The 24209-nt window shown below is 45.2% G+C and overlaps 1 protein-coding gene across 1 annotated transcript in view; it reads right to left on the minus strand.

Moving 5' to 3' along the window:
- The window catches only part of LOC115092958 (E3 ubiquitin-protein ligase HERC2-like), a 2733734-nt gene that overhangs the window by 984068 nt on the left and 1725457 nt on the right, over positions 1–24209 (minus strand). The window contains 2 exon segments of the mRNA XM_029604466.1: positions 870–1061; positions 3032–3172. Coding sequence (XP_029460326.1) covers positions 870–1061; positions 3032–3172 — 333 coding nt within the window.

Raw genomic sequence — 24209 nt, forward strand, 5'->3', positions numbered from 1 at the left:
GGTGAGCAGGCAGGCAAAATGGCGACCTCCTTGGCGGGCTGCCACGTAGGCAGACCCCGCTAATCCTTACTTCCTCGGAGACCACAGTAAAGATGTACGCCTTACCTTGTCTTCGGTGCTTCCCGGCTGCAACCCGGGCGGTCTCCGGCTGTGGGGGAAGAGGGTGAGTACCGTCACCGCCGCGCTCGAGGAAGTGCACCCGCTGCCTCTAGGCCGCGCCCGAACTCATCTCGCTCGGGGGCCAAGTCCTCACCGGGACCTAGGCTGCCTCTATGCCGCGCCCAAGCCCTTCTCACTCGGAGGCTAGGTCCCTGCCGCGAGTCGGCCACCGGATCGAGGCTCTTACCTCCGAGGGATCACGGAAATCAGCTCGGGAAACTCAACTGGGGGTGATACCATTCGGGACCGAATGGTATCACCGCAGGAGTGCGGGGCTCGTCTTCAGGTAGGCTTCTTCTATGAATTTAGTCGTTAGAATTTGGAAACACGCTGAGCGAGCGTGAGGTAGCTCCAAACTGCTTTGGAGACGGAAATTACTGAATTGCTGCACTTCCTGTGGGGGTATATGTACCTGTGCTGACGTCAGATCTGTCTCCAACTGCGAGCACGAGCACACTATACCCACTTGTTTTGAGTCCATCTGCGACATGCTGGGAAATGATATTTAACCTATTTGCGACTGAACTTGCAACGTGTATTCTGTATAGGTTCCATTTATGTAAACATACAGATATATAAGTTCCCGAATTCCATATGGCGATGGTAATGATAATTGAATTGAAAAATACTAGATCAATAAAAAGATATATGCAAAAAAATAAAAGTCAACCAAAATATAGCAATGCTTCAAATGAAAGTTTAAAACTGACCTGTGGATAAGCTGTACCCATGCCAGATAATACAGCTGAAAGAACATCCTTTCCCTTCTCACCAGACCTGTTAGAGACAGCCAGCTTGAGCAGATCAACCAGGACGCGGGTGTCATCTGGTACCAATAAGCTAGTGAACTCATCCAAGTATTGTGGCTCTGGGCCAGGAACTTTACTTTGGTTTTCAACATCCTGGAAAATAAATTAAAAATAAGTAACTGAAAAAGGACTATCATTTATATCATTCTTCCAGTTATTTATATTCCACAAAATTGGGGAAAATGCACAATTAATTTTTCCAGAAACTGCTCCTTTTCTATTAAGGTAATTGGTGATGAATGACAGAAGAGCACTTCAACAGTAATGACTTTAAAAATTAAATCAAAAAATTGTGTTGCTAAATTAAATCATCAGAAATACAATACATAATTACTTTTAAATGGATCTTCATATCACCCAAGGTAAATGAACAATTTATGTTCTTGATAGCCGAGATGGGTCTCATTTAATCATCGGTCCAAAAGATATATAATGTCTTAGAATCAAACCAATGTTAAATTTGAGTATTGAAATAGATATACTTCCCCCTCACTTTCTTGCTTTTTTCTTTTTTTCGTCTTTTTGTTCAGTGTTGTTGAACCGACAAGGAAGCCCAACACGATATCATGTTTCGCTGCAGCTTCTTCAGGGGCCATGAATGAAATCCTAAAAAATTTTGGTAAACATGAATCTCAACGAGATAACTGAATTTATTCTGAAAGAAAAATTGCCAAAAAAACCCTTTTAACACACTTCTCAAAGGACATTATTTCATTACAGGATCAAAAAACAATAACTACTTACCGAATGCCAGGTAGTCTCTCAAGCGCACCAAAGCGTCATTTGACAAGCCGTTGCGTTCTGACGCTGTTTTTAATGCTGATGTTAGTAGGCGTGACCAGCATGAATGACAATCCAATAAAATTATGTATCAATCATAAGCAATGTGAAATTGATGATGAAAATATGTAACTGATGATGAAAACAATGTTGGAACGACTAAAAAAAAAAAAAATTCCACTCAATTTCTTTGTTTAATCCTAATGGAATAACTGTTTGTAACTGAAAAATCCATCTCTGTTCCTGTTCCAATGTTTTTTTTCTCATTGTTCCAACATTTTATTCATCATCAATTACACATTTTCATCATCAATTACACATTTCTTATGACTGATACATAATTTTATTGGACTGTCATTGATGCTGGTCATGCCTACTAACATCAGTGTTAAAAACAGTGTCAGTATGCAATGGTTTGTCAAATGACGCTTTGGTGCGCTTGAGAGATTACCCGGCGTTCAGTAAGTAGTTCTTGTTTCTTGATCCTGTAATGAAATAATGTCCTTTGTAAAGTGGCATAAAAGTTTATTTTGGACAGAATAAATTGTCTCGTTGAGATTCATGTTTACCAACGTTTTTTAGGATTTCATTCATAGCCCCTGAACAAGCGGCAACGAAACATGATATTGTGTTGGGCTTGCTTGTCGGTTTAACAACGCTGAACAAAAAAATGAAAAAAAGAAAAAAGCAAGAAAGTGAGGGGAAGTATATCTATTTCAATACTCAAATTTAACATTGGTTTGATTTTAAGACATTATATATCATTTGGACCGATGATTATATGAGACCCATCTCAGTTATCAAGAACATAAATTGTTCATTTACCTTGGGTGGTATATGAAGGTCTATTTATAAATAATTATTTATTGTATTTTTGATGATTTAATTTACCAACACAATTTTTTTATTTTATAGTGATTTTCTATGGTTGCAGCACCTTTGGACTTTTTTTGTTTTGTGATTTAACAATTAAATTACAGTATTTTCCTAAAGTACTCATAATATCTCCCATTACCCTCAGCAAGTTGTTTCAAAGGCAAGAAGCATGATACAAGAAGAAGAGTTGGTTTCTATGCATTATAAAGTGGTTTCCCATTTAAAAGTTCCTTATTTTCACAGGAAAAAAAACCCATCCAGTAACATAACAATGGTTGAGAATTTCATGTATTTGGAGGCTAGCACCTTAGTGCCCTGTCATAAATCTTAATTTCTTGATATGCAACAAACTTAGTTTAACAGAGCATACAATAGAAAATGAAAATAATAAGAACTGTAAGCCTTACATCTTTGGTTTTTGTCATGGTTTCTGCAATTATACTGGCAGCTCCAGGGTCATCAGTGACTGGAATGAATGGACGGCAAGAGGCAGTGGAAGCTGAGGGAGTCACAGCAGGAGTTGTTACAGCATCCTCTGATGAAATGACCTAGGCAAACAATGAATTAGTGATCATAATGAAAACCATAGTCTACTGACTGGCATTAAATAAACATGTACCAACCACTAAACTAGAATTTTATGACTTCCAATGTGAACAGACCTGAAAAACATTTCAATATTGAAATCCTGAAATCATCATACATGCAACTATCAATACCAAGGATAATAGGAAACTTTTATTTTAACTATTTTTTCAACATTTTTATTGATTTTCTATCCAAGATTACAAATGAGGAAATATTTTAGTCTTACTACTTTCTTTGAATTCTGCAAGACCACTCTAGACATATGGGCTTTATCGCTTTACCAGCAGAAGGAAACAGAGAACAACTATATTGTTGACATCACCTCATACAGAGTCTCATGCAGCCTGCAGTTCCTTCTGTATTTATATACAAAACAAAGACCAACCCTTTTTTTCTCCCATAAACAATCAAAGGTGGTGTTATCAGACACAGATAATATGTTTTAACAACTCAGGGATTAAAATGGATAAAAATATTAACCAAAAAACAGAAACCACTGAACATTTATTTATTTATTTTTATATACTGGTGTTCGATTTTACATATCACATCGGTTTACATTTCAACAAAAAATGCAGGAAATCAAGCTTTTCCTTTGTCAATACATTGAACAATAATAAACATGGAAATTGTTATCAAGGGAGATAAAAACAAGGGAATGGTTAACACTGAGGGTTGCACGAAGGGGTGCACAAAGGGGAGTGCCCCTTTGTCGCACCCCTTTGGTGCGCGACGCATAGCGCATGGCGCCTGCTGGCTTGGCGCCTTTCAACGGTCCGGTTCCGATTGCTATGATGTCGGGGGAGGGGGTGGGTCTCACAATCATGGCTTTCCCCACAGTATTCTCTTCTCAGTTTCAAAGGCAGTTTTTTCTAATTTTTTTCTTTTCTACCTTGGATGTTAGATGTTACAAGGTGTTCAGCACTGGTGGGTAGCCATGACCAATGATCAATCAGAAGGATAAACTGGGCAGGTCCGGGACTGATCATGGTAGGACTCAAAATTTTACTTCCTTTTTGTCCCACCAGACTAGCCCAGACATGTGGATGCAACCCTCACACTTGGTGAGATCCTGCTAAGCCTGCTCTACAGACACTCATTTCAAAAGCAGCAGCATCCCTGGCCTAAACAACCAGGCAGCAATGCTTATCAATGAATGCAAGGAGGACCAGGTGACTGCCCTGTACATTATCTCTGGTCAAATCAGTGGCGTAGCTACGGGTGGGCAGTGGCCCACCCACTTTCCATTCAGGCCCACCCAAATTTGTTTGCAAGACACTGCAGCCAATAAAAAGCAGGCATCAGCAGGCACCCAAGGGAGGAAAAAAAATTAATAAAACCAGCTAGTGTGTTGCGGCTCCCACAGCCCCAGTAATACTTACCTTTACCTTCTTCCTGCCCCCGCAGGCCAATGGGAAACCTTCTTCCTTCTTCCTGCCCCTGCGGGCCAATGGGAAACCTCCTCCCTTCTTCCTGCCCCCGCGGGCCAATCGGAAGCCTCCTCCCTTCTTCCTGCCCCCGCGGGCCAATCGGAAGCCTCCTCAGTTCTTCTTGCCCCCGTGGGCCAATCGGAAGCCTCCTCCCTGCCAGTGGAAGGAGGAAGCCTCTGATTGGCCGGTGGGGCAGGAAGAAGGGGGCATCGGGCTGGGAGGAGTGGCAGTTTTCTGTTCACTTTTAAAATCCAATTAACTTTTTTAATTTTGATAATTTTCCTGTAGATTTCAAATAAAACTTGTTACATTAAAGCTTTAAAAAAAAAAAAGCCATGGGCTGGAAGTACTGAAATGCGGAGAGCCACAAAGAAAAGAGGCCAGCCATGCCAGGAACCGCGATAGAGTAGGGATTCCCCAAAGCAAGCATGCAGAGGCCGGTTGCTCCGTGGAGTCTCCTCCTTCCCCCAGTGAGCACGGCAAAACCGCATTTAAAGTAAAAAGTGGCACTCAGCTATGCTGATTTCAGATGGGGAAATTGGAGCTCCCAGCGGCAGTAAAAGCAGGCAGAGGGGGGGGGGGGGGGGGGGGAGGGCTCGGGAGCCTAGGGATATCATGACAGCCAGAAGAAAGGCTTGTGTGCTGTGGCATATTTTTCTAAAATAAATGTTTGCTGCTTCAGTGCGGCTGAGAAGGCAGTGGCAGCACTAGGAAATCTGCTACTGCGAAAGTGCGTGTGTGAGAGACAGAGACTGGGCAGGGAGGTGACTGGGGTGTGTGTGAGAGACAGAGTCTGGGCAGGGAGGTGACTGGGGTGTGGGTGAGAGACAGAGACTGGGCAGGGAGGTGACTGGGGTGTGTGTGAGAGACAGAGTCTGGGCAGGGAGGTGACTGGGGTGTGTGTGAGAGACAGACTAGGCAGGGAGGTGACTGGGTTGTGTGAGAGACAAAGTCTGGGCAGGGAGGTGACTGGGGTGTGTGTGAGAGACATTGACTGGGCAGGGAGGTGACTGGGGTGTGTGTGAGAGACTGACTGGGCAGGGAGGTGACTGGGGTGTGTGAGAGAGACAGAGACTGGGCAGGGAGGTGATTGGGGTGTGTGAGAGAGACAGAGACTGGGCAGGGAGGTGACTGGGGTGTGTGTGAGAGATAGAGACTGATCGTAGGGTTTAATTGGTGTGTGTGTGTGTGTTGTGCAGGACCGGTGCTTCCATTAGGCAAACTAGGCGGTGGCCTAGGGTGCCACAATTTTGGTGGTTGCAAACTCCCACCTGCAATAAATCCAATACCAAAGGAGGGGGCGCTGTGCCAGAGCTGCTGCCAATACGTAATCCAGGGGAGGGGTTGCATTACTGAATGTTCGCCTAGAGTGCCAAATACTCTTGCACAGGCCCTGTGTGTGTGACTTGTGGGTCCTAAAGAAGAGAACCATACGGATAGAGATTCAGCAGCTGCTGCTGCTCCTGGTATGTGCTTTCAAGGGAAAGGAGTAGGAGAGTTGCTGGAGATGGTAAGTAAAGGTGGCATTTTAAGTTTATTTTTCTTGATTGACTGCCATTTTAATTATTGAGTATTATGTGATATGTCTGCTGTTTTGAAATATTTTATTGATATTTGGACAATTTTTAATAATTTTTACGAGTTTTGTTGGATGTTATTCTGTTCATCAGCTGTTTTGAAACATTTATTAATATAGTTTTACAATTATTTCAGTGTGGGGATCTGTGGGCAGCTTGGCTTGTTCTGTTTTCCTAATAGGAGGTGTGTTAGTGTTTAGGACCTGATTTAATATTTGTAGTGTTGCCTTTTCATAGATAGGGTTGTTGTATGTTCCATAATGCAGGTTTAACTTTGTGCAGATTAATTTCCGTGCATTATTACAGATCCTGGGACTGTGTTAGGTGCTATATTTCTCTTTCCATTTCTCTAGGTTTGCACTGCATGCAGAGTGGCTTTTTTTGGTTTTCCATTCCAGTTTCTATCTCCATATTTATAATGTGTGGTTTTTCTGTACTTTGGTGAAGGTCGGTTCTGTGTGAGTGCCAGAGGTGAGGTATTTTACTAGCATGTAGGCAATTGTATCAATCTTATTTGTGGATGCAGAGTGTATGTTTACATGATAGCTTGGTAAATGACAGGGCTGGATAGCCTTTTTCTCCTTTCTACCCAGTTATCCTCTCCACACTGCTAAGGATACATCCCAGCTGTCAGCCAAAGGGTGTGACCACCTTCAAGACATCTCTTTATCCAGAACAGTCTTTTTTCTGTTCTTCCTTTGTAAAGAAAAGGGGATGAATGTCAGGAGACCCTGGACTCGATTCAGCAAATGTCTCCATCAGAGGAAGACTAAAACTAAATAGTTGAGCCATAGGAAAGGAAAAGAAGTCTTCAAAGGTATTTATCTGTTTTATTGATACAGATTAATAAGGCATTTGCTCAATTATGGTAAATATTTTGGTACAACATTCCAGAGGGTTTTAAAACATCTCAGCGAATTCTGTGATGCATGATGAGATATTTGTCTTTATAGTAGACTAGTATATGGTTCTTTGTAAGTTATGGGATACTGCCACTTGAGATCTCTTTAAGTATAATTGAAATGCTTCCATAACTATATATTAGGTTTAGCATTGGTAGCTGCTTGAAGTAATTGAGTTTAAAATATTAAAAGTATAACAGCTGTAGCAGATTATTTAGAAATATATTGTCAGGTGTGTGTGTGAAAGTATTTATCAATAAGAATATGAATTCCATGGCTCAGACTTTGTTTAGTGCCCATCCATGTTAACCTTGGGCCCAGCCAAAAATTCATTTCTGGCATAACTGGTAACCACACCCACCCCCCATTTAGAATATATTATTGAACTATGTAACCGTATAATACTGGCACCTATTGGATAAGCTAGAAACCAAACATTTTTGTGCCTATCTGTAAACCGTTGTGATGGTGCTCTACTAAACGACGGTATAGAAAAGTTTTTAAATAAATAAATAAATAAATATGCCACTGGGTCAAATCATATATTTCACCCAAGAAGCTGCTTGTGCCCTGTTTGATTGAGCTCTGAGCTTGTTAGGAACCACAGGTCCACTGGAGATACAGGTTGAGCCCTATTGACTTCTTAAGCCATCAGACTTTCAATTCAGTTTTTAGCCAGTCAAAAGAATGATCCAGTCTTCTAAAATTTAAAATTGTTAGGCAGCAGAATCCAATGTACATCTAGGAGGTGATGCTCCATACCATATCTGCCAGACTTCTTGAAAGTTGGCAGAAAAACTATTTGACTCGCATGCAACTACTTGACTCACATGAAACCTTGGGCAAGAAGGACGGGATCATATAACCTGACAGTTCCGCAGCTGTAAAGGTAGAAGCAGCTCTCATGACAGGACTTGTAATTCAGATATGTGCCTTGTGATCTGTGATTTTCTGATGAACACAGGTGGCAGAAAGAGTCAACTGACTCTAACCTTAGAGAGTATAAGTTTGCATGTAGTCATGTAAGAAAGTCTTAGAGGCTTCTAGCTAATTGTATTTTACTTTACTATTGTGGGTCTCTCTAAATTGACCAACGTTAATTTCACTTTCCAAGGACACTAATGAGCCCAGTATGTTGGATTATGAGGCTTTTGAAGAATTTTGTATTGATAAGGTAGCGAAGCTTCAAAAATCAATTGACATAGATGAATTTAGTCCAGATAATGTTTTATCTAAGGAGAATAAGAGTATTCATGGTGAAACCTTTCATGAAGTATAATTTCTGAGCTAGAGATAGTTTATTTAAAGAAACTCATTTAGCTCGCTCAATGTTTGTCCATTATAGGTTCTATATAACTTTAAATATCATTTTCTGAATATTTTGACAAAAAGGATGTGTTGCGCGTCCCGGCCGCGTCCGCTCCACGGCCGGCCCTGCTCACCTGACTCTCCCATTCACGAGCTCCGGGCTTTCCTCCTCTCTGCAGCCACAGCCAGTTCACAGCGTCCCCGGTTCCCCCCCTCTCAGTCTCCCATGCAGACCTCACAGCGGAGCTCCCGTCGGGGCTCCGAGTCCTCGGCCCTGTCCCTAGGCGTGCACGTGGCGAGCCTGTATCCCTTTAAAGTGCCAACTGCGGGAAAACCCCAAGAGGTACATGTTGATGTCATCACAGAGACTCCATATATAAGGCAGGGCTCAAACCCATGATCCCTGCCTTGGCAATCGGGTCGAACACTCTGGTGTTATCTGGTTGCCTGTTCCAGTGTCTCCTGTTCCAGCGTCTCTCCATTCCCTGGTAGTACCCTTCGAAGTGATCTCACAGTACTGACCTCTGCCTGTTCACTGACCTCGTCTGACTGCTGCCTGGATCTTGACCTCGTCTGACCGCTGCCCGGATCTGGATCTCTGCCTGGCCTTACTACTTCCGAATTGACTAAATGTACTGACTCCTGCTTCGGGCTGACCATTCTGGACTGATACTCTGGCCTTGATCCTCGCTATCCACTTGGACACTCTATTCTGCACTCCTGTGACCTCTGGGCTCTCCCACCTGAACATCGACCGCGCACCCTTGTTCGTCGTGGGCACGCCCCTGCGCTTCCTCTCTAGGAGACCCTGCGAGGTCCACCTAAGACCAAGTGGCCCGGGTAACCAAGGGCTCAACCTGAGGGAACCCCGGGTTGCTATTGGTGAAGCTGTAGCTAGCCTCTATCTCCTCCTGTGCTCTGCCTCCTGGTGGCAGGCGCTCTCTGGGTCTGACCGGAGGGCCGTACCAATCCTGCACCAGGCCAAGGGTCCACCTCCAGCACAACAGGTTGCCAAGGCCGTGGACTCCGCGGAGTCTCCCACCTTGCAGGCCATCCCTGGCCTAACCCGCTCATGTCCGAGAACAACAGCGAACAATAGAAGCTTTAGCTTCATCTGTGGAGAGACTACGGTCTCAACTCCAGGATCTTGCTATGGCCAATTCAGGGAGTCTGGCTCAAAACCTGTCCCCGCGGGCATCACTGGCCCTTCCAGCTCCACCCCGTTTCAATAGGGATCCGTGCATCTGCCGAGGATTCCTCAATCAGTGTTTTATGCAATTTGCACTGCAGCCTGCACTGTTTCCAAGTGAGACTACCAAGATTACCTTCATCCGCTCACGCCTTGAAGGGTAAGTCCTGGCATGGGCTTCCCCACTTTGGGAGCGTTCTGATGCTATCCTCCAGCATCTCTCCCACTTCATTTCCGTTTTCAAGCAGACCTACGAGGATCCCGGCCAACAGGCGATTGCTGGTCACTATCTTCTTCACCTCCGTCAAGGCTCGCATTCGTTCACCGAATTCACGGTAGAATTCAGGACTTTAACCACAGAACTTAGCTGGGAGGAGGACTGCCTACAGGCAGTCTATCTTGAGGGCCTGTCTCCTGCCCTCAAGGATGAGCTGGCTGTTTGTGAGATTCCCACATCTTCGTGGACCTGATTTCCCTGGTCGGCAAGATTGTCCATTGCCTACATCAGTGAGGAGGTAAAGGTCCTCCGACCTACTGCCGTACGCCCAGCTCGTACTGCAAGCCCCCAGTTAAAGGTCTTACCAGCACCTCCTCCTTTACCAGAGGAACCGATGCAGATCAATCGCAGGCGCTTGTTTCCTGAAGAGTGCCTCCGATGAAAGAAACAAGGCCTTTGCCTATACTGTGGTGGTTCCGGACACCTTCTGCAATCCTGCCCCGTGTGGCCAGGAAACTACAAAGCCTCAGCCCGGCGGGGGTCCTGAGTTGGGCGCTACTGTGACTGGCCCCCAATTCCTACTCTCTGTAGCCTTCTTTAGAGAATCAAGCTCTTTTGCCACTACCGAACTCGTGGACACTGGGGCGAGTGCCAATTTCATTCTGGATGACATCATCACATTACTCCAGATCCCACTGCAACCTCCGGATGTGCTTCTCCGCATCGCATCAATTCAGGGACAGCACCTCCCTGGAAGCATTACTCATCGCACCGTGGCCTTCCGTCTCACTGTGGGAACCCTCCATGAAGAGGAAATTTCCCTGTTCGTCTTGAAGCGTTCCACGCACCCGGTAATCTTAGGACTTCCGTGGCTCCAGGTCCACGCACCTCAGTTCGACTGGCAATCCCTGCAGTTAATTCAGTGGGGACACCAGTGCCAGAACCTCTGTCTGCGAAACGTGTCTCCAGCGGTTACAGTTCTGAACTCTGCAACCCTTTCTGGGTTACCTGCTCCGTATTCTGACTTCAAAGATGTATTCTCCAAACAAAATGCTGACATCCTGCTTTCACACCGAAAGCTCAACTGTCCAGTTGAGCTCCTGCCAGGCACCACGTGTCCCAAGGGCAGAACCTACCCCCTTTCGCTTCCAGAAACCAAAGCGATGTCAGAGTACATTAAGGAGAATCTAGATAAAGTGTGGGGAATAAAGGCTTTTGCTCAGGGATGGCATACCACGCTGAGCTTGTCTGCTTTAGCATTCCTCAGCTCTCTGTACTTTCTTATCTCAGCTTCTCGGCTTCACAAACAACCTTTGCCCTAAACACAGAATGCTTGCTTGCTTTGACAAAGATAATAACATGAGTTAATCACGCGCATAGCATAATAAGCCTTGCAGCTGTATATCCTGCAGTGTTGTAACCAATGGTATGATGTTTACTCTGATGAGATGTAACCCAGGACAATAAAAGAAGTGCGCCCGTTTTTTAGTACAGGATGCCTTCCCAAGATCTCTGCCTGATGTGTCTGCTTCCGTGCGTCTCCCATCACCAATATCTGGTGACCCCTCCAGACGTGAATCCCCCTACTCATTCGGCCGGACGAGCCCAGGTGCACCACAGCGAACTTCGCTCCCACATTCATGAGTATGGGGGGGGGGGGGGGGGGAGACGACGACTGTCCGCTCAGCAGAAGGTTCATGCAAAAGAGTTGCAGAAAATAGTAAGAAATCATTTCTTTATTACAAAAGGAGAGGCAATTCACGTCAGACTAGGAGATATAGAAAATATGTTGAAAGAAATAAAAAGTCAGTGCCTGTGGTATCCAGAGGCTGGTACTTTGAATATCCAGGACTGGATCAACTTAGGGAATGCCTTGCACGCACCCCCGCGTGCCTAAATAAAACATCTATTGCTTTAGCAAAAATGCATGGAAGCGATAGAACATCTGGGGACACACAATCACAAGGCACCATCCCCAACCAAGGCTCCCGTGGCATCCTCCGAGTCCACCTCAGAGGAAAAACCCCAGGAAACCAAAGAAACTGAAATCAAAGAAACTAACCTCCCTCCGCCTTACCCTCAAACCCCTTCGCCACCGACAAACTCCCTGTATCCTGAGCTGTCACTGCTTCCTGAGCTTCCTGAATTGTCACTGACTCCTGAACTTTATGACCTGTCACCCAACCCTTGCCTCCAATCCATGCCTATTTTGATTGAGAGTAGTGAGGAAGACACGGAGAGTAGTGAGGAGGTTGATGTAGTCACTGTAGCTTCGGCTGCCGCCGGTCCTCCAGCAGCCAAAGTTGCCAAATTAGACCGTTCATTTTTTTATGTCACCGTTTGGGTTGATTCAATTCATGGATGGACACTTGCCTTCAGCCCACAAATGAGAGTCTGTCCTCTAGAGGGATCCCCAACCGCAATTGAATTGAATACCGCCCGGAGTGCCATAAGCAGTAACCATACCTCCAGGTCTTCAAAGAAATTAGCATATATGACCTTGGGCCAGGTAGCCGCACTCCTGATATCGCAGTGGCGTTACAAACAAAAACAGTGCCGACGTGAGAGACATGATCTAATGAGACAATACAATGGCCTGTTGCAAACCAGACTAAACCAAGTGATGGAGCAGACAAAGCAAACCTGGAAGCAATGTTTATCATGGGCCTTGATATTCCGTTACAGGAAGCCTGCATTCTTAGAGCGCATTTCCCCACAGGAAGTGTTCCCCCACACATCAGAGAAAGATCCAGTGTATGTAGGGCCTTACGTTGTAACTGTATTGAAACTGTGACAGGACACTGTGTAAACTCAATGTGAAATGGTCCCCTTTGACAAAGTTAAATAGGACCACATTTAGGATGACCTCTTTACTCTGAGCCTTATTTTTATAGCTATCGCTTGCATTGCCAGGGAACAGAATTTGCATTTTTACTGCAATAATTGTTTCAGGACAAGGTAAGCTTGTTTCCATAAGACTGGCACGATTTGCTGGTACATTTTTAGTATAAGGATTTTTAGTTTAAGTAAGTTAATGTTATATGGTACCGCTTTTAAGTTTCTCTCCCTAATCTCTATATCTGTTATATCTCTGATACATTCCTATTAAGGTGATCACCAAGCGCATGCGATCTCTCTTTCTTACAACACTTACTTTATACTTTTCCTTCCTGAATTATCTGCAGATTTTACTGTGGTAAAAGAGGAGTCAAGTGGGGAATGGGACAGATCTCCCGCCAATCCAAGCCTCTTTTACCCTCAACCTTCAATGATGAACTTTTATTACATTAATACTTTCAAATTTACTAGTGTTAAAATTTAGAATCTGAGCTACTGAAATCTGAATCTGAAAGGACATTTTAACCAAAGAGTTAAACTGTATCTTAGAAGAAAAAAAGGGGAAATAAGGGTTGCCTTAGCGTCTGGTAAAAGGCAGAGCACTGCTGTGCGGCGAACGGAAAAGAAAAAAAAAAAGGAGAAAAGAGTTACTTTTCTTTAAACGGAGCATATTTAAGTTCTAATTATTCTGATTATTTAGTATTAGTATTGCACATTGAATTTAAGCTCAGAGTATTATTGATTGAATTTATTGTTCCAGGTTGAAATCTATAAAGTGATGATAGTGCATCCACTAGGAGGCACTATGCTATTCTACCAGTTGTACAATATTTGTTATTTTAATAATTCTGTTGTATACTAGTTTTTACCTTTCAGGTCTACGGCCCTCCTGTCTTAAGGAAACTTCAGTTTTATTTTATTTTTCTAATTTTTATACAGAATTCTGAACTTTTATTTTTCAAACATTTTTCAAACACCTTTTGATTTTTGATCTTTGATCTAAATTTATTTTTGATACTTTTTTGATACGAATTTTGAGCTCAAATTATGTGTTATCTGTTGTCTATCTTGATGTCAAGAAGACGATGAATGAATATTTGTAGGATGGATGAATATGTGTCAGTCTTGTGTAACATATGATTAATGTAGTGTCTGAAATACTTGTTGTTTGTGGTTCAGCCTACTGCAAATGACTTTTCCTTTAAATGATAATTTGAATTTATGCTATTTTACTATATTAGGTAGCCGAAACCATAAGGAACACATATCACAATTAGGCCTCGATGAATGAAAAATTGATACACCTTACTGAAAGCTTGACTACGACATTTATGGAACTTACTCCATTCTTCCCGGAGCCTATGTAACCCCTTCTTTAGATGATAACCTATTATCCCCTCTTTCTGACACTACAATCAGCCCTCCAAGGTCGCACACACCAGCTTTACATCGCCCATATCAGAAGCCACCAGCCTTTCCCTGGGTGGATATCTGAAGGCAATGCTATCGCCGATGCGGCTACTAAACAGGCAGTGCTCAGTGTCACTCTCTGGAATAGCCACTCCATGTTTCATCAGAATGCTAAGACCATCGCTAAACAATTTAATATTCCACTAGACCAAGCCCGAGCCATTGTGCAGCAATGCCCCCAGTGTTCCCAAGTTGCATCTGCCCCTTCTATGGGTGTGAACCCATGTGGCTTAAGTGCTAACAAAATCTGGCAAATGGATGTTACTCAATATCCTCCTTTCACCCCCTGGAAATTTTTACATGTAACCATTGACACATTTTCGCATTTTCTATGGGCCACCCTCCAAAAAAAGGGGAAGCCACCAAGCATGTTATCAATCACTGTATAAGAACCTTTTCAGTCATGGGGATGCCTTCTGTTTTAAAAACTGATAATGGCCCTGCTTATAGCATCCATTCCTTTGCTGACTTTTGTCAACAATGGAACATCAAACACATATTTGGCATCCCTTACAACTCCACTGGACAGGCTATTGTGGAGCGAGCCAACCTCACTCTTAAGACAGCTCTTAACAAACACAAACAAAAAGCAGGATTTGCCCCTGGACTCCCCTCCAAACAGGAATGGCTGAACAAAGTACTGTTTACCTTTAATCATTTAAATATATCACATTCCAATCAGGCCACAGCTGTAGACAATCATTTTGGGAACAGGATTAGCAATCCACAACCATCAATTTTGTATAGAATGTTACCTAACCCTGTTTGGCATGGTCCCATCCCCTTGTTAACATGGGTACGAGGATATGCTGCTGTGCTTGCTCCCTCAGGTTCAGTCTGGGTTCCGAGTCGTTGAGTTAAGCCGTGGCACCAAGGCCTGAAAAATCCAATTCCAAACTTCTCCCTGAGTCTTCACAACCCTCAGAAGGACCAGGATCAGGCTCCTCGCCAGCACCATTTGATGACTTGGGGACAAATTAAGGCATTATCCAGCCAATCCACACAGCTCCTAGAACAGCAGGGACTTGAAAAAACTCCAGATAACTTTTTGGCTTGCTGCATTCTCTGCTTGAATGCCAATTCATTGACAATTGTGATGTGCATCTTCTTATCTTGCATTCTCCCTCCCGCCATGGCGATCTCTGAACAAGGACTATGGCAAACCAATATGTACATTACCGATGCACAGAACTTATCACAACTATTGAACCAAACAGATTGCTGGATTTGTATGCACATGCCAACCCATACCAGAGGAGGACTATTGATGGCATGCAGTTTCCCTTTAACCTATCAGGATGGACTACATACCCATGGGACAATGGGGTCTTTATAAACTCACCAATTACACGGTGATGCATTTGGATAGTAGGGTACAAGAGAACGCTGCTTTTTGTTGGGAATATAATAATGACAGTAGCACAGGGCCCAGGGTAGGGAAATACCCATATTGCAATCAAACATTCATCCTGCAACACAACATGTCTAGAAAAAACCCCTTCCTTAATGAAACCATTACTGAACCCATGCACAATTTCACAAAATATATATGTAATTATCAGCTCACAGGGTGCCCAGTTGGACAGGGTTGCCCCACCTCCACAGCCACAGGAGGATTCGATCTGTGTAACCCTATAGCAGAAAAGGTAAAGCAAACCCAAAACAAGCAAAACACATCCAACAATTTGTTGGGAAACATCTGGATGTTGTGTGGACGCAGGGCATATATGAGAATCCCTGCAAGATGGACAGGTAGATGTACTCTAGGCTACATAATGCCATCCTTTTATACTACTACCAAATTGCCCAAGGGTAGAATCAGAAACAGGAGAGAGTCAGTTCAAAACCCAATTGAGCGAGGCACAGGCACAATGGTCTACAGGGGCCTGCTGCCCCCATTAGGGGCAGCACTAAACTACCGAGATGTATGCACCCTTACCAACTGGACCACAGCCCTATTCAACCTAATGATTAAATCCATAAAACTCCTCACAGAAGAGGTCTCACAAATGAGAGAAGTAGTATTGCAGAATCGCTATGCATTGGACATATTCTTAGCCTCAAAGGAGGCGTATGTGCATTGATTGGTTCACATTGCTGGTTCACATTCCAGTGGGAACATTGCGAGGAGAGGATCACCTTGCTGGTGGCTGAAAGGAATCAGTAAGTTTTTGCTTGGGACATTGTCTTTTTTAAAAGTATTGGGGCAAAGTTAACTATTTGGGAATATTATTTAGTGTGTTTGTGCCTTTACTAGTCAAAAAGGCAATGAATAAACAAGTTAGACTGTTTGTATTTTTAAATAGTCAGTCAATAAGGTAGCAGTAGGTAGGCAGTGAATAAACAAGTTAGACTGTTTGTATTTTTAGTCAGTCAATAAGGTAGCAGTAGGTAGTGTGTTTATTTTTAAAAGTCTGCAGAACTGAGTGTTCTCCAGACTTTTAAAGAACTGAGTGTTTGTATTTAATACTAACTGAGTGGTTGTATGGAAAAAAAACAAAACACAAAAAAAAAACAAAAAAAAAAACCCAACCCAAAAAGTAGCCAGAAGCTAGAAATAAGCTAGGAGCAGTGTATACCTAAGTAAAAAAGTTGAATAGTTCAGCTCAGTTACTCACCTTGGAAAGGTGTTGAGGTAGTGTGATTGGGTTTGAATAGGGACCAACATTTGTTAATCAAGAGAGTAGTGAGTCACTCAGATTGACTAACTGAAGTTAGACTGTTTGTATTTCCCAACCCTCCAACCCCTCGCCCACCCACCCCTAGCTCATCCCTTAATTTATAGGCAGGTGCCACCTTCACAAAAAAAACAAACAAAACATCAACAAAAACTTTATTGAGAATTCGATCAGACCACGGTAGGCCACTACCAGACACATAGTGAATTCACTAATACATTTAAAGGACGTTAGACACATTCCTACTCCCATAGCAACCTAAAACTTAAGTAGGAAATGATCAAAATTGAGATGAAGGCAGCAGTCCAGCAGCAAGAGGGGGGCTTCCCAGTCTTTTGCATCGAGTGTCACATGTATGATTTTTTTTACCCACCGGTGAGAAGTTGTACATGTGCATGCGATGCAAAGAGCTCCTGGCTCTCAGAGAACGAGTCCGATCTCTGGAGGCTAGAGTGGCAGACCTGGAGGAGCTGAGGCAGACAGAGAGGTATATAGATGAGACCTTCAGGGACATAGTAGTCAAGTCCCAAATTCAGGCTGGCAGCCCTGGTGCTGCCTTGGAGGAAGAAGGTCTCATGATGGGAGAGCACCAACCAGGTGCAGCAGGAAAGGATCCTGTAGCAAGGACCTGCTCTCCAGGTGATGCATTGTCCTTTCACACTGAGGATATCTCCCCAAGGCCTACTGCCCAGGAGGGAAGGGTTAGGTCAGCCGTCATAGTTGGTGATTCGATTATTAGGAATGTAGATAGCTGGGTGGCTGGTGGGCGTATTTTAGACAGTGCTGGGGAGGAGCTGGCTGTCATGGTACATGTGGGCACCAACGACATAGGAAAATGTGGGAGGGAGGTTCTGGAAGGCAAATTTAGGCTCTTAGGTAGAAAGCTTAAATCCAGAACCTCCAGGGTAGCTTTCTCTGAAATGCTCCCTGTTCCACGTGCAGGTCACCAGAGGCAGGCAGAGCTCCGGAGTCTCAATGCGTGGATGAGACGATGGTGCAATGAAGAGGGATTCAGTTTTGTTAGGAAATGGGGAACCTTTTGGGGAAGGGGGAGTCTCTTCCGAAGGGATGGGCTCCACCTTAACCAGGGTAGAACCAGACTGCTGGCGCTAACCTTTAAAAAGGAGATAGAGCAGCTTTTAAACTAGAACAAAGGGGAAAGGGGTAGGTCAGTAACTCCCAACCACCACTGGGATGGCCATCCCGCAGAGTGCACTGCCGTTGAGATGGAAGCCACGCCATCACTGCCTGCTCCCCACAGAGTTGCAGTGCCGTCGATATGGAAGCCACGCCATCACTGCCTGCTCCCCGCAGAGTTGCACTGCCGTCGAGATGGAAGCCACGCCATCACTGCCTGCTCCCCACAGAGTTGCAGTGCCGTTGATATGGAAGCCACGCCATCACTGCCTGCTCCCCACAGAGTTGCACTGCCATCAAGATGGAAGAGGATGCATCATGCAAAGCAGATGTGGCACCACCTCCCACCCTCCTGGTCAGATGTGCCACCTGCATCCGCTGCGCCACTCTGCTGTGTGCCACCTGCATCCGCTGCACCACTCTGCTGTGGGGCGCTTTCTGTTCTCAAGGGCTGCAAAATCTGCCTGTGTGCTGTGGGATGACTTGTGTGCTCAAGGGCTGTTAATGCTGGTTGTGGGGTGCGTTTTGTGCCTCATGGCACTTGGGCTGTCTCGTCCTGGGCCTCCTCCTGCAGCCATGCCACTGCTGTCTCGTCCTAGGCCATCACTGCTGTTGCCATGCCGCTGCTGTCTCGTCCTGGGCATCCTCCTGCTGCTGTGCTGCTGCTGTCTCGTCTTGGGTCTCCTCCGGCTGCCGTGCCGCTGCTGTCTCATCCTGGGCCTCCTCCTGCTGCCGTGCTGCTGCTGTCTCGTGCTGGGCCTTCTCCTGCTGCCGTGCCGCTGCTGTCTCGTCCTGGGCCTTCACTGCTGTTGCCACACCCTTCATGTGTTCCCCTGCTGCCTACATGCTGAACTGTGGGATACCTTGTCTGCTGGCCTGACATTCACTCTGCTGGCCGGCTTCTCAGGCACTTCCCTTTCAGTGCACTCTTTCAACATGGACTGCCTGGGGCCTATGCCAGTCAACACATTGTATACTGTCCAGCAGTAATCTATGTATTGCAGGATCCAAGCTATTGGGGTGCCACTTCCTGTTTCTCTGTTCCGAGGTAATCATGCTTTGCCAGTACTGATAACACCCACTACCTGCATATGTGTGTGCAGTATACTCCTTATGGTGGAGTGATGTAGCACGTAATTAGACCATTTTGGATCTATTAGCTATCTAGTACTTGCAGATAATGACTACCTAGGAACGTCTAATGTATGGTTAAACTGCTTATCTAACAATTCATTATACCCTGCACAATGTTGTCAGGAATAAATCTCCGGTTTAACTTGCCACTTTTTGTGTCCTCTTTATGTTCCTAATGTGCCCTTGGGGTACACCCGCCACACTTAGTATGCTGCAGTTGGGACCAACTGCCCCTGTCTGAGGTTCAGTATAGCAACATCTGCACCTGCCATTGACATACCTTACAGTTAGGTTCATGTACTGTGAGGGTTCTAAGGGGGACCCTGCAGAGTAAACATTAAGGGAGTACATGACATGTCCCTCACAGTAGAAGAGGTACTGTTCCTCAGTACAAGGAATGTACAGTACGGGAGCGTTCTGATGTATGCCTGCTCTTATGATCTGTGTGGAAAGGGGAAGAGGTGGGCAGCAGTCTATTCGAATTGCAGTGCTCATGTCAGGCACTGTTGGCGGTGATGACTCAAGACACGTCCTTCTTACCAGTGTTCAGTATTATAGCTATCTTGGCCTGACAAATGCCACATATGTGAGCCTAACCGATGGTAAGGTACTAACCGAATTTGCTTCCTATATTGGTCTCTCACATGTGCTGGTAAACAGAGGATGCCTTCCACCAACTCTTGTGTGACTGACAGACAGGTTGCCAACCTCTGGTGCCATGCAGGACATCCATCATAGTGGTGGATCATGAATTCGCTAAATTTCAAGGTACTATTGGCATACAATAGTGTGTAGCCATTCTCATCTGCACATGCTAAGCATGTACCCTGTGCATACTGATATATCAGTGTACATCCCCACCATGGCAACCTGTACATGGATTCCTTGTGTGGCAGGGAAGGTTTCCTATAGTTACTGTGCTAGCCTTAAGGTTGTGGGCCACTGAAAGGTGAGGCATGGGAAGGGTTATGTAGCTATCTGCATGCCGTGTATTAACACAGTTGCACAGACTGTCAGCGGACAGGTTACTATGCTGTTGCCAGTTGTACGGAGAGGTTAATATATTAAGGCTAATGTGTCAGACCCATTTACATGGTGCAACCTGTGTAAGGCATGTTCAACCGGCCTTAAGTGTGTCGATATGGTGTCCATGTGCACACAGATGTGGTGACTGCTAGTGTGCAGTCAGTGTTGACTACCAGTATATTAATTGGATGGGCAGAAAAGGGCAAAGGTTGCACGAAGTGGTGACCATCCGTTATGACACCCATCCCTCCGGTGCCGTCTCCCAGCTGTGGGGTGTGCATACACCCTTTATAATGTTCACCACGTCCAACATGTGAACACTGTGTGATGGGCAACACAGTGTAGTCCACAGTCCTACAGTCTCTTCATATATATTACCTCACCAGACACAGATATACAAGCCACTCTCCAAGGTTTACTGACATTGCTGATTGTGCATGTTATTTGGACAACCAGTGCAGTCCACTGACAGGAATTTGTCTGTGTTTAAAAATATTAGGTATACATTAATGACTTAACAGAACAAACATTAACATGCTGCATAACCCCAGTGGACTTTCCTCCATACAGGTGTGCTGTTCAAAAGGTTGCAGGTAACCAATGTTGCTCAGACATCATTATCAGCAGAATATTAGTGTTTGCACATACTGTATGACCAGTGCCACCATCACATAATATACCCACCTCAATCCTGTTCTTCTACATACTCTGTCTTGAGGCTCCTGTACCTGCAAGCCTTTCTTGAGGGATCTCATGTGAATGGGACGTATACCCTCCAAACGGAGCGATATGGGTGCATCTATCTCATTCAGAGGGACATGTAGGCCCATATCTGGCCCATATTCCCTCTATTGTTGCACACAGCTCAGTTAGCACTGACTGGGAAAACCACTGTCCGGCAGCTCCTGTGGAATACATAGTTGGGCAGCGAGCTAAAGGGTCTTGTCCACATATAGGCTGTCAGGCATTGCCATAGTCCCAATGTGCGAGGCTGTATATATCACCGGGTGTCCCTCCTTGTGTCCTTGGGCAAGTCACTTTACCTTCCATTGCCTCAGGTACAAACTTATTGTAAGCTCTCTGGGGATAGAGAAATACCTACAGTACCTGAATGTAACCGATGTGATATCTCAGATCGAATGACGGTATATATAAAAAATAATAAATAAATAAAGTAGCTGAGTGAGATAGAAGACATCTGAAGCGAAAGCTGCCACTGATTTCAGACAGACAGCGTCATCCCTTTGGTTTTGGCCTCTGTTGGAAACAGGATGCTGGGCTTGATGGACCCTTGGTCTGACCCAGCATGGCAATTTCTTATGTTCTTATGTTCCATTATGTGTAGGTTTGTGCGGCCGTGGAGGACACAATCCCTGACAGATGGTCTGCCAGTGTAAGTGGATATCCGGAATCTCAGAGTCTTCTACCTCTTGCCATACATGCTGTAAGGTGGTTCACAGGATAGGCGCAACACTGAACACTGCAATGCTGTTTGTCAGCACCCTTAGGCACAGCTTGCTTCCCTGACACATTCCACCTCTTGAAGGACAGGTTGCCATGTCCGAGAATACAACATGTAGCCTTCAGCCTGTTTAACGTCTGCACATCCAGCTAATGGAGCTCCTGGACCACAGAACTGTGGAGCTGCATGGGGCACAATTGTTAAGGATGCACATGTGCTTGTCCAAGTGGCAGGTATTACCACACTGTAGCCGGGAATGGCAGGGGCTCATGGCTACTTTGGCCCTCCTGATATCCCCTTGTGGAGGACATCTCCGGGTGCAGGCATGTGGCCTGCTGCCTGAAGGGTGCACCCTTATACGGTACAGTACATGAAGGCTGTATGTGTACATCGGCATGTGGCATTTACAGAAGCTGGGTGGGATGGAGTTCGATATATTGTGGGCGGACTAGGTGGAGATAGGGGTCTGGTCAGAGTGCAGACCTAACATCATTCCAACTGTTCACCTTCCAGGCCAGCGTGCCATTGTACTGTACAGTATGAGTGTGACAGTGCAGTTAATCCACCATACCTTATCACCCACAAATGGTTCCAATATTGTGAGAGTGCAAGACATTATTTAGGCATCCTGTCTGAACCCCTGGTGTCCTCATCACTGCAAGTGGCAAGCGTGGAAGCAGCTGTTGCTGTACAGTTATGTGTGTCAGTTAGTGGATTGTCACTGACACCCATCCACATGCAGCTGTTCCACAGAGCTCTGGAATATGTTGCCCATATGTTGTGTGCTGAAAGGCTGGCACCCTCTATCCAGACACCTAGCACACATTCATTGTTCCCGCTCATTGATCACCTATTCTTCCGATACCTCCCCTTGTTTGGTGCCGCACAGGAGTACGACACATTTTAGAAAAGGGGAGTGGGTTGTACACCTGCATAGCCCTATATCCGGCCCCCTTCATCCATACATTCCACGCTGTGCAGCCTCCTCTTGTGTTCTGCCACCTCCATATGGAACACACATGGGTAATGCGGGATCAGCGAAAGGCATATGCTCCAGGGACACATTCACATATGATTATTTGGACATCAGGACCTCTGCTGGAAGGCTGTGTGATCATCTGTCATTAATGATGGATTACCCGTGGACATTAGTTTTTCATCATACTGTGCTGTAAGGCAGCTATGATGATGGCGTTGGTAGAGCCAACACCGTTAATATGATGGGCTCTGTTTGGAGGAGCGTGAATGACAGTGTGTCGGCTCACCAGAAGCGTGCTGTGGGGTACAAATGCCTGGTAGGAGGTGCTTCCACAGTACACAGCATGCTTCTGTGCTATTGAACCAACTGCATGTGCACCAGCCACACCCAGATCTGTGCCTTTTGCACTCTGACCCATTTGTGTGTGGTTGCGCAGGCCATCTGCTGAGGGCCTGAGTGAAGAGGCACTCTGTTACAGTCCTGACAGCCTCATTGGCAATGTGCACAGATCTCCATGTTTATCTAGATTGCAGGCAGCTATTTTCTGAACCTTATAGACATTTGAAGGGCACTTGACACCACATTGATGGGGACTGCATCACTGTCACATCCACCTGTCAGTCCACTTGTGAGGGCTCACTCCTCAGTAATGCCCATCTATCACTCAATACAGCACTTCACACATGCATGCATCCTCCCTTTGGCAGTTTGGCCAATCAGTTGTGCTGTTGGTGAAAGCCTTTTTGCGAGGTGGCTGCCAACAGTCAGGCCATCACCTTTTGTGCGGAAAAAGTTACATGTGGGTGTGTACTCCCATGTGGCAGCTCCGTGCAGACAGCACTACTGCTAGTTTCTACAAGTGATATGTGATGACAGGAGCGTTTAAGGCCTCCATGAAATGGTGGCTGGGTGTCCCAACAGGGGACATCTATCTCATGACCAGACAGATGGCCTATGTGTGTGCTCGTACCATGAGCATGCATGTCCAGGTGGCTATTTCCTTGCTTCACATGCACACTGTGTTGTTCACTGACTCCATCAGATAATGTGTCCCATATCTGGCATGAAACAGGTGTTTGGTATGCATTGGATGCAAGGTGTTACGTATACACCAAGGCTGAGCTCTGCTGCTGTTCCATCAGTAGTTGTACTGTCACTAAACAGTTCGTACTGTTAGTGGGGGACATGATGGCCTAGGCATAACATACTGTACTAACATTCACATACCATATACATGTACCATATCCCAATGTGCACCTCAGGATTGACATTCATACACAAGATAAATGGTGGCTGCAGCCTTTGAAGCCCCTACTACCCTGTTGTGACAGCTATGCCAGGCTGCTCATTGACCTCCACATCACAGTCACAGCCAACAACATGATGTGAGCAGCAATTATTGTCAAGTGCTAATGCATGGATATGTAGGCCTGTACACATCTACATGCATATTCGCTTAGAGGGAGGCCAGTGAAGGGTGTGTGTGAAACACAACCACTGACTCATGGGAGCAGGCACTGTACAAACTGTGACCGATGTTTCATGTCTGTACTACCTGTGGTTATGGAGTCTGATACATAGTATTATTGTCCCCATGACAGCACAGTGGGCTAAATACTGCCATAGCAGTGAGGGAAAGCTAACTATACA

Source organism: Rhinatrema bivittatum, chromosome 5 (assembly GCF_901001135.1).
Source record: "Rhinatrema bivittatum chromosome 5, aRhiBiv1.1, whole genome shotgun sequence".
NCBI lineage: Eukaryota > Metazoa > Chordata > Amphibia > Gymnophiona > Rhinatrematidae > Rhinatrema > Rhinatrema bivittatum.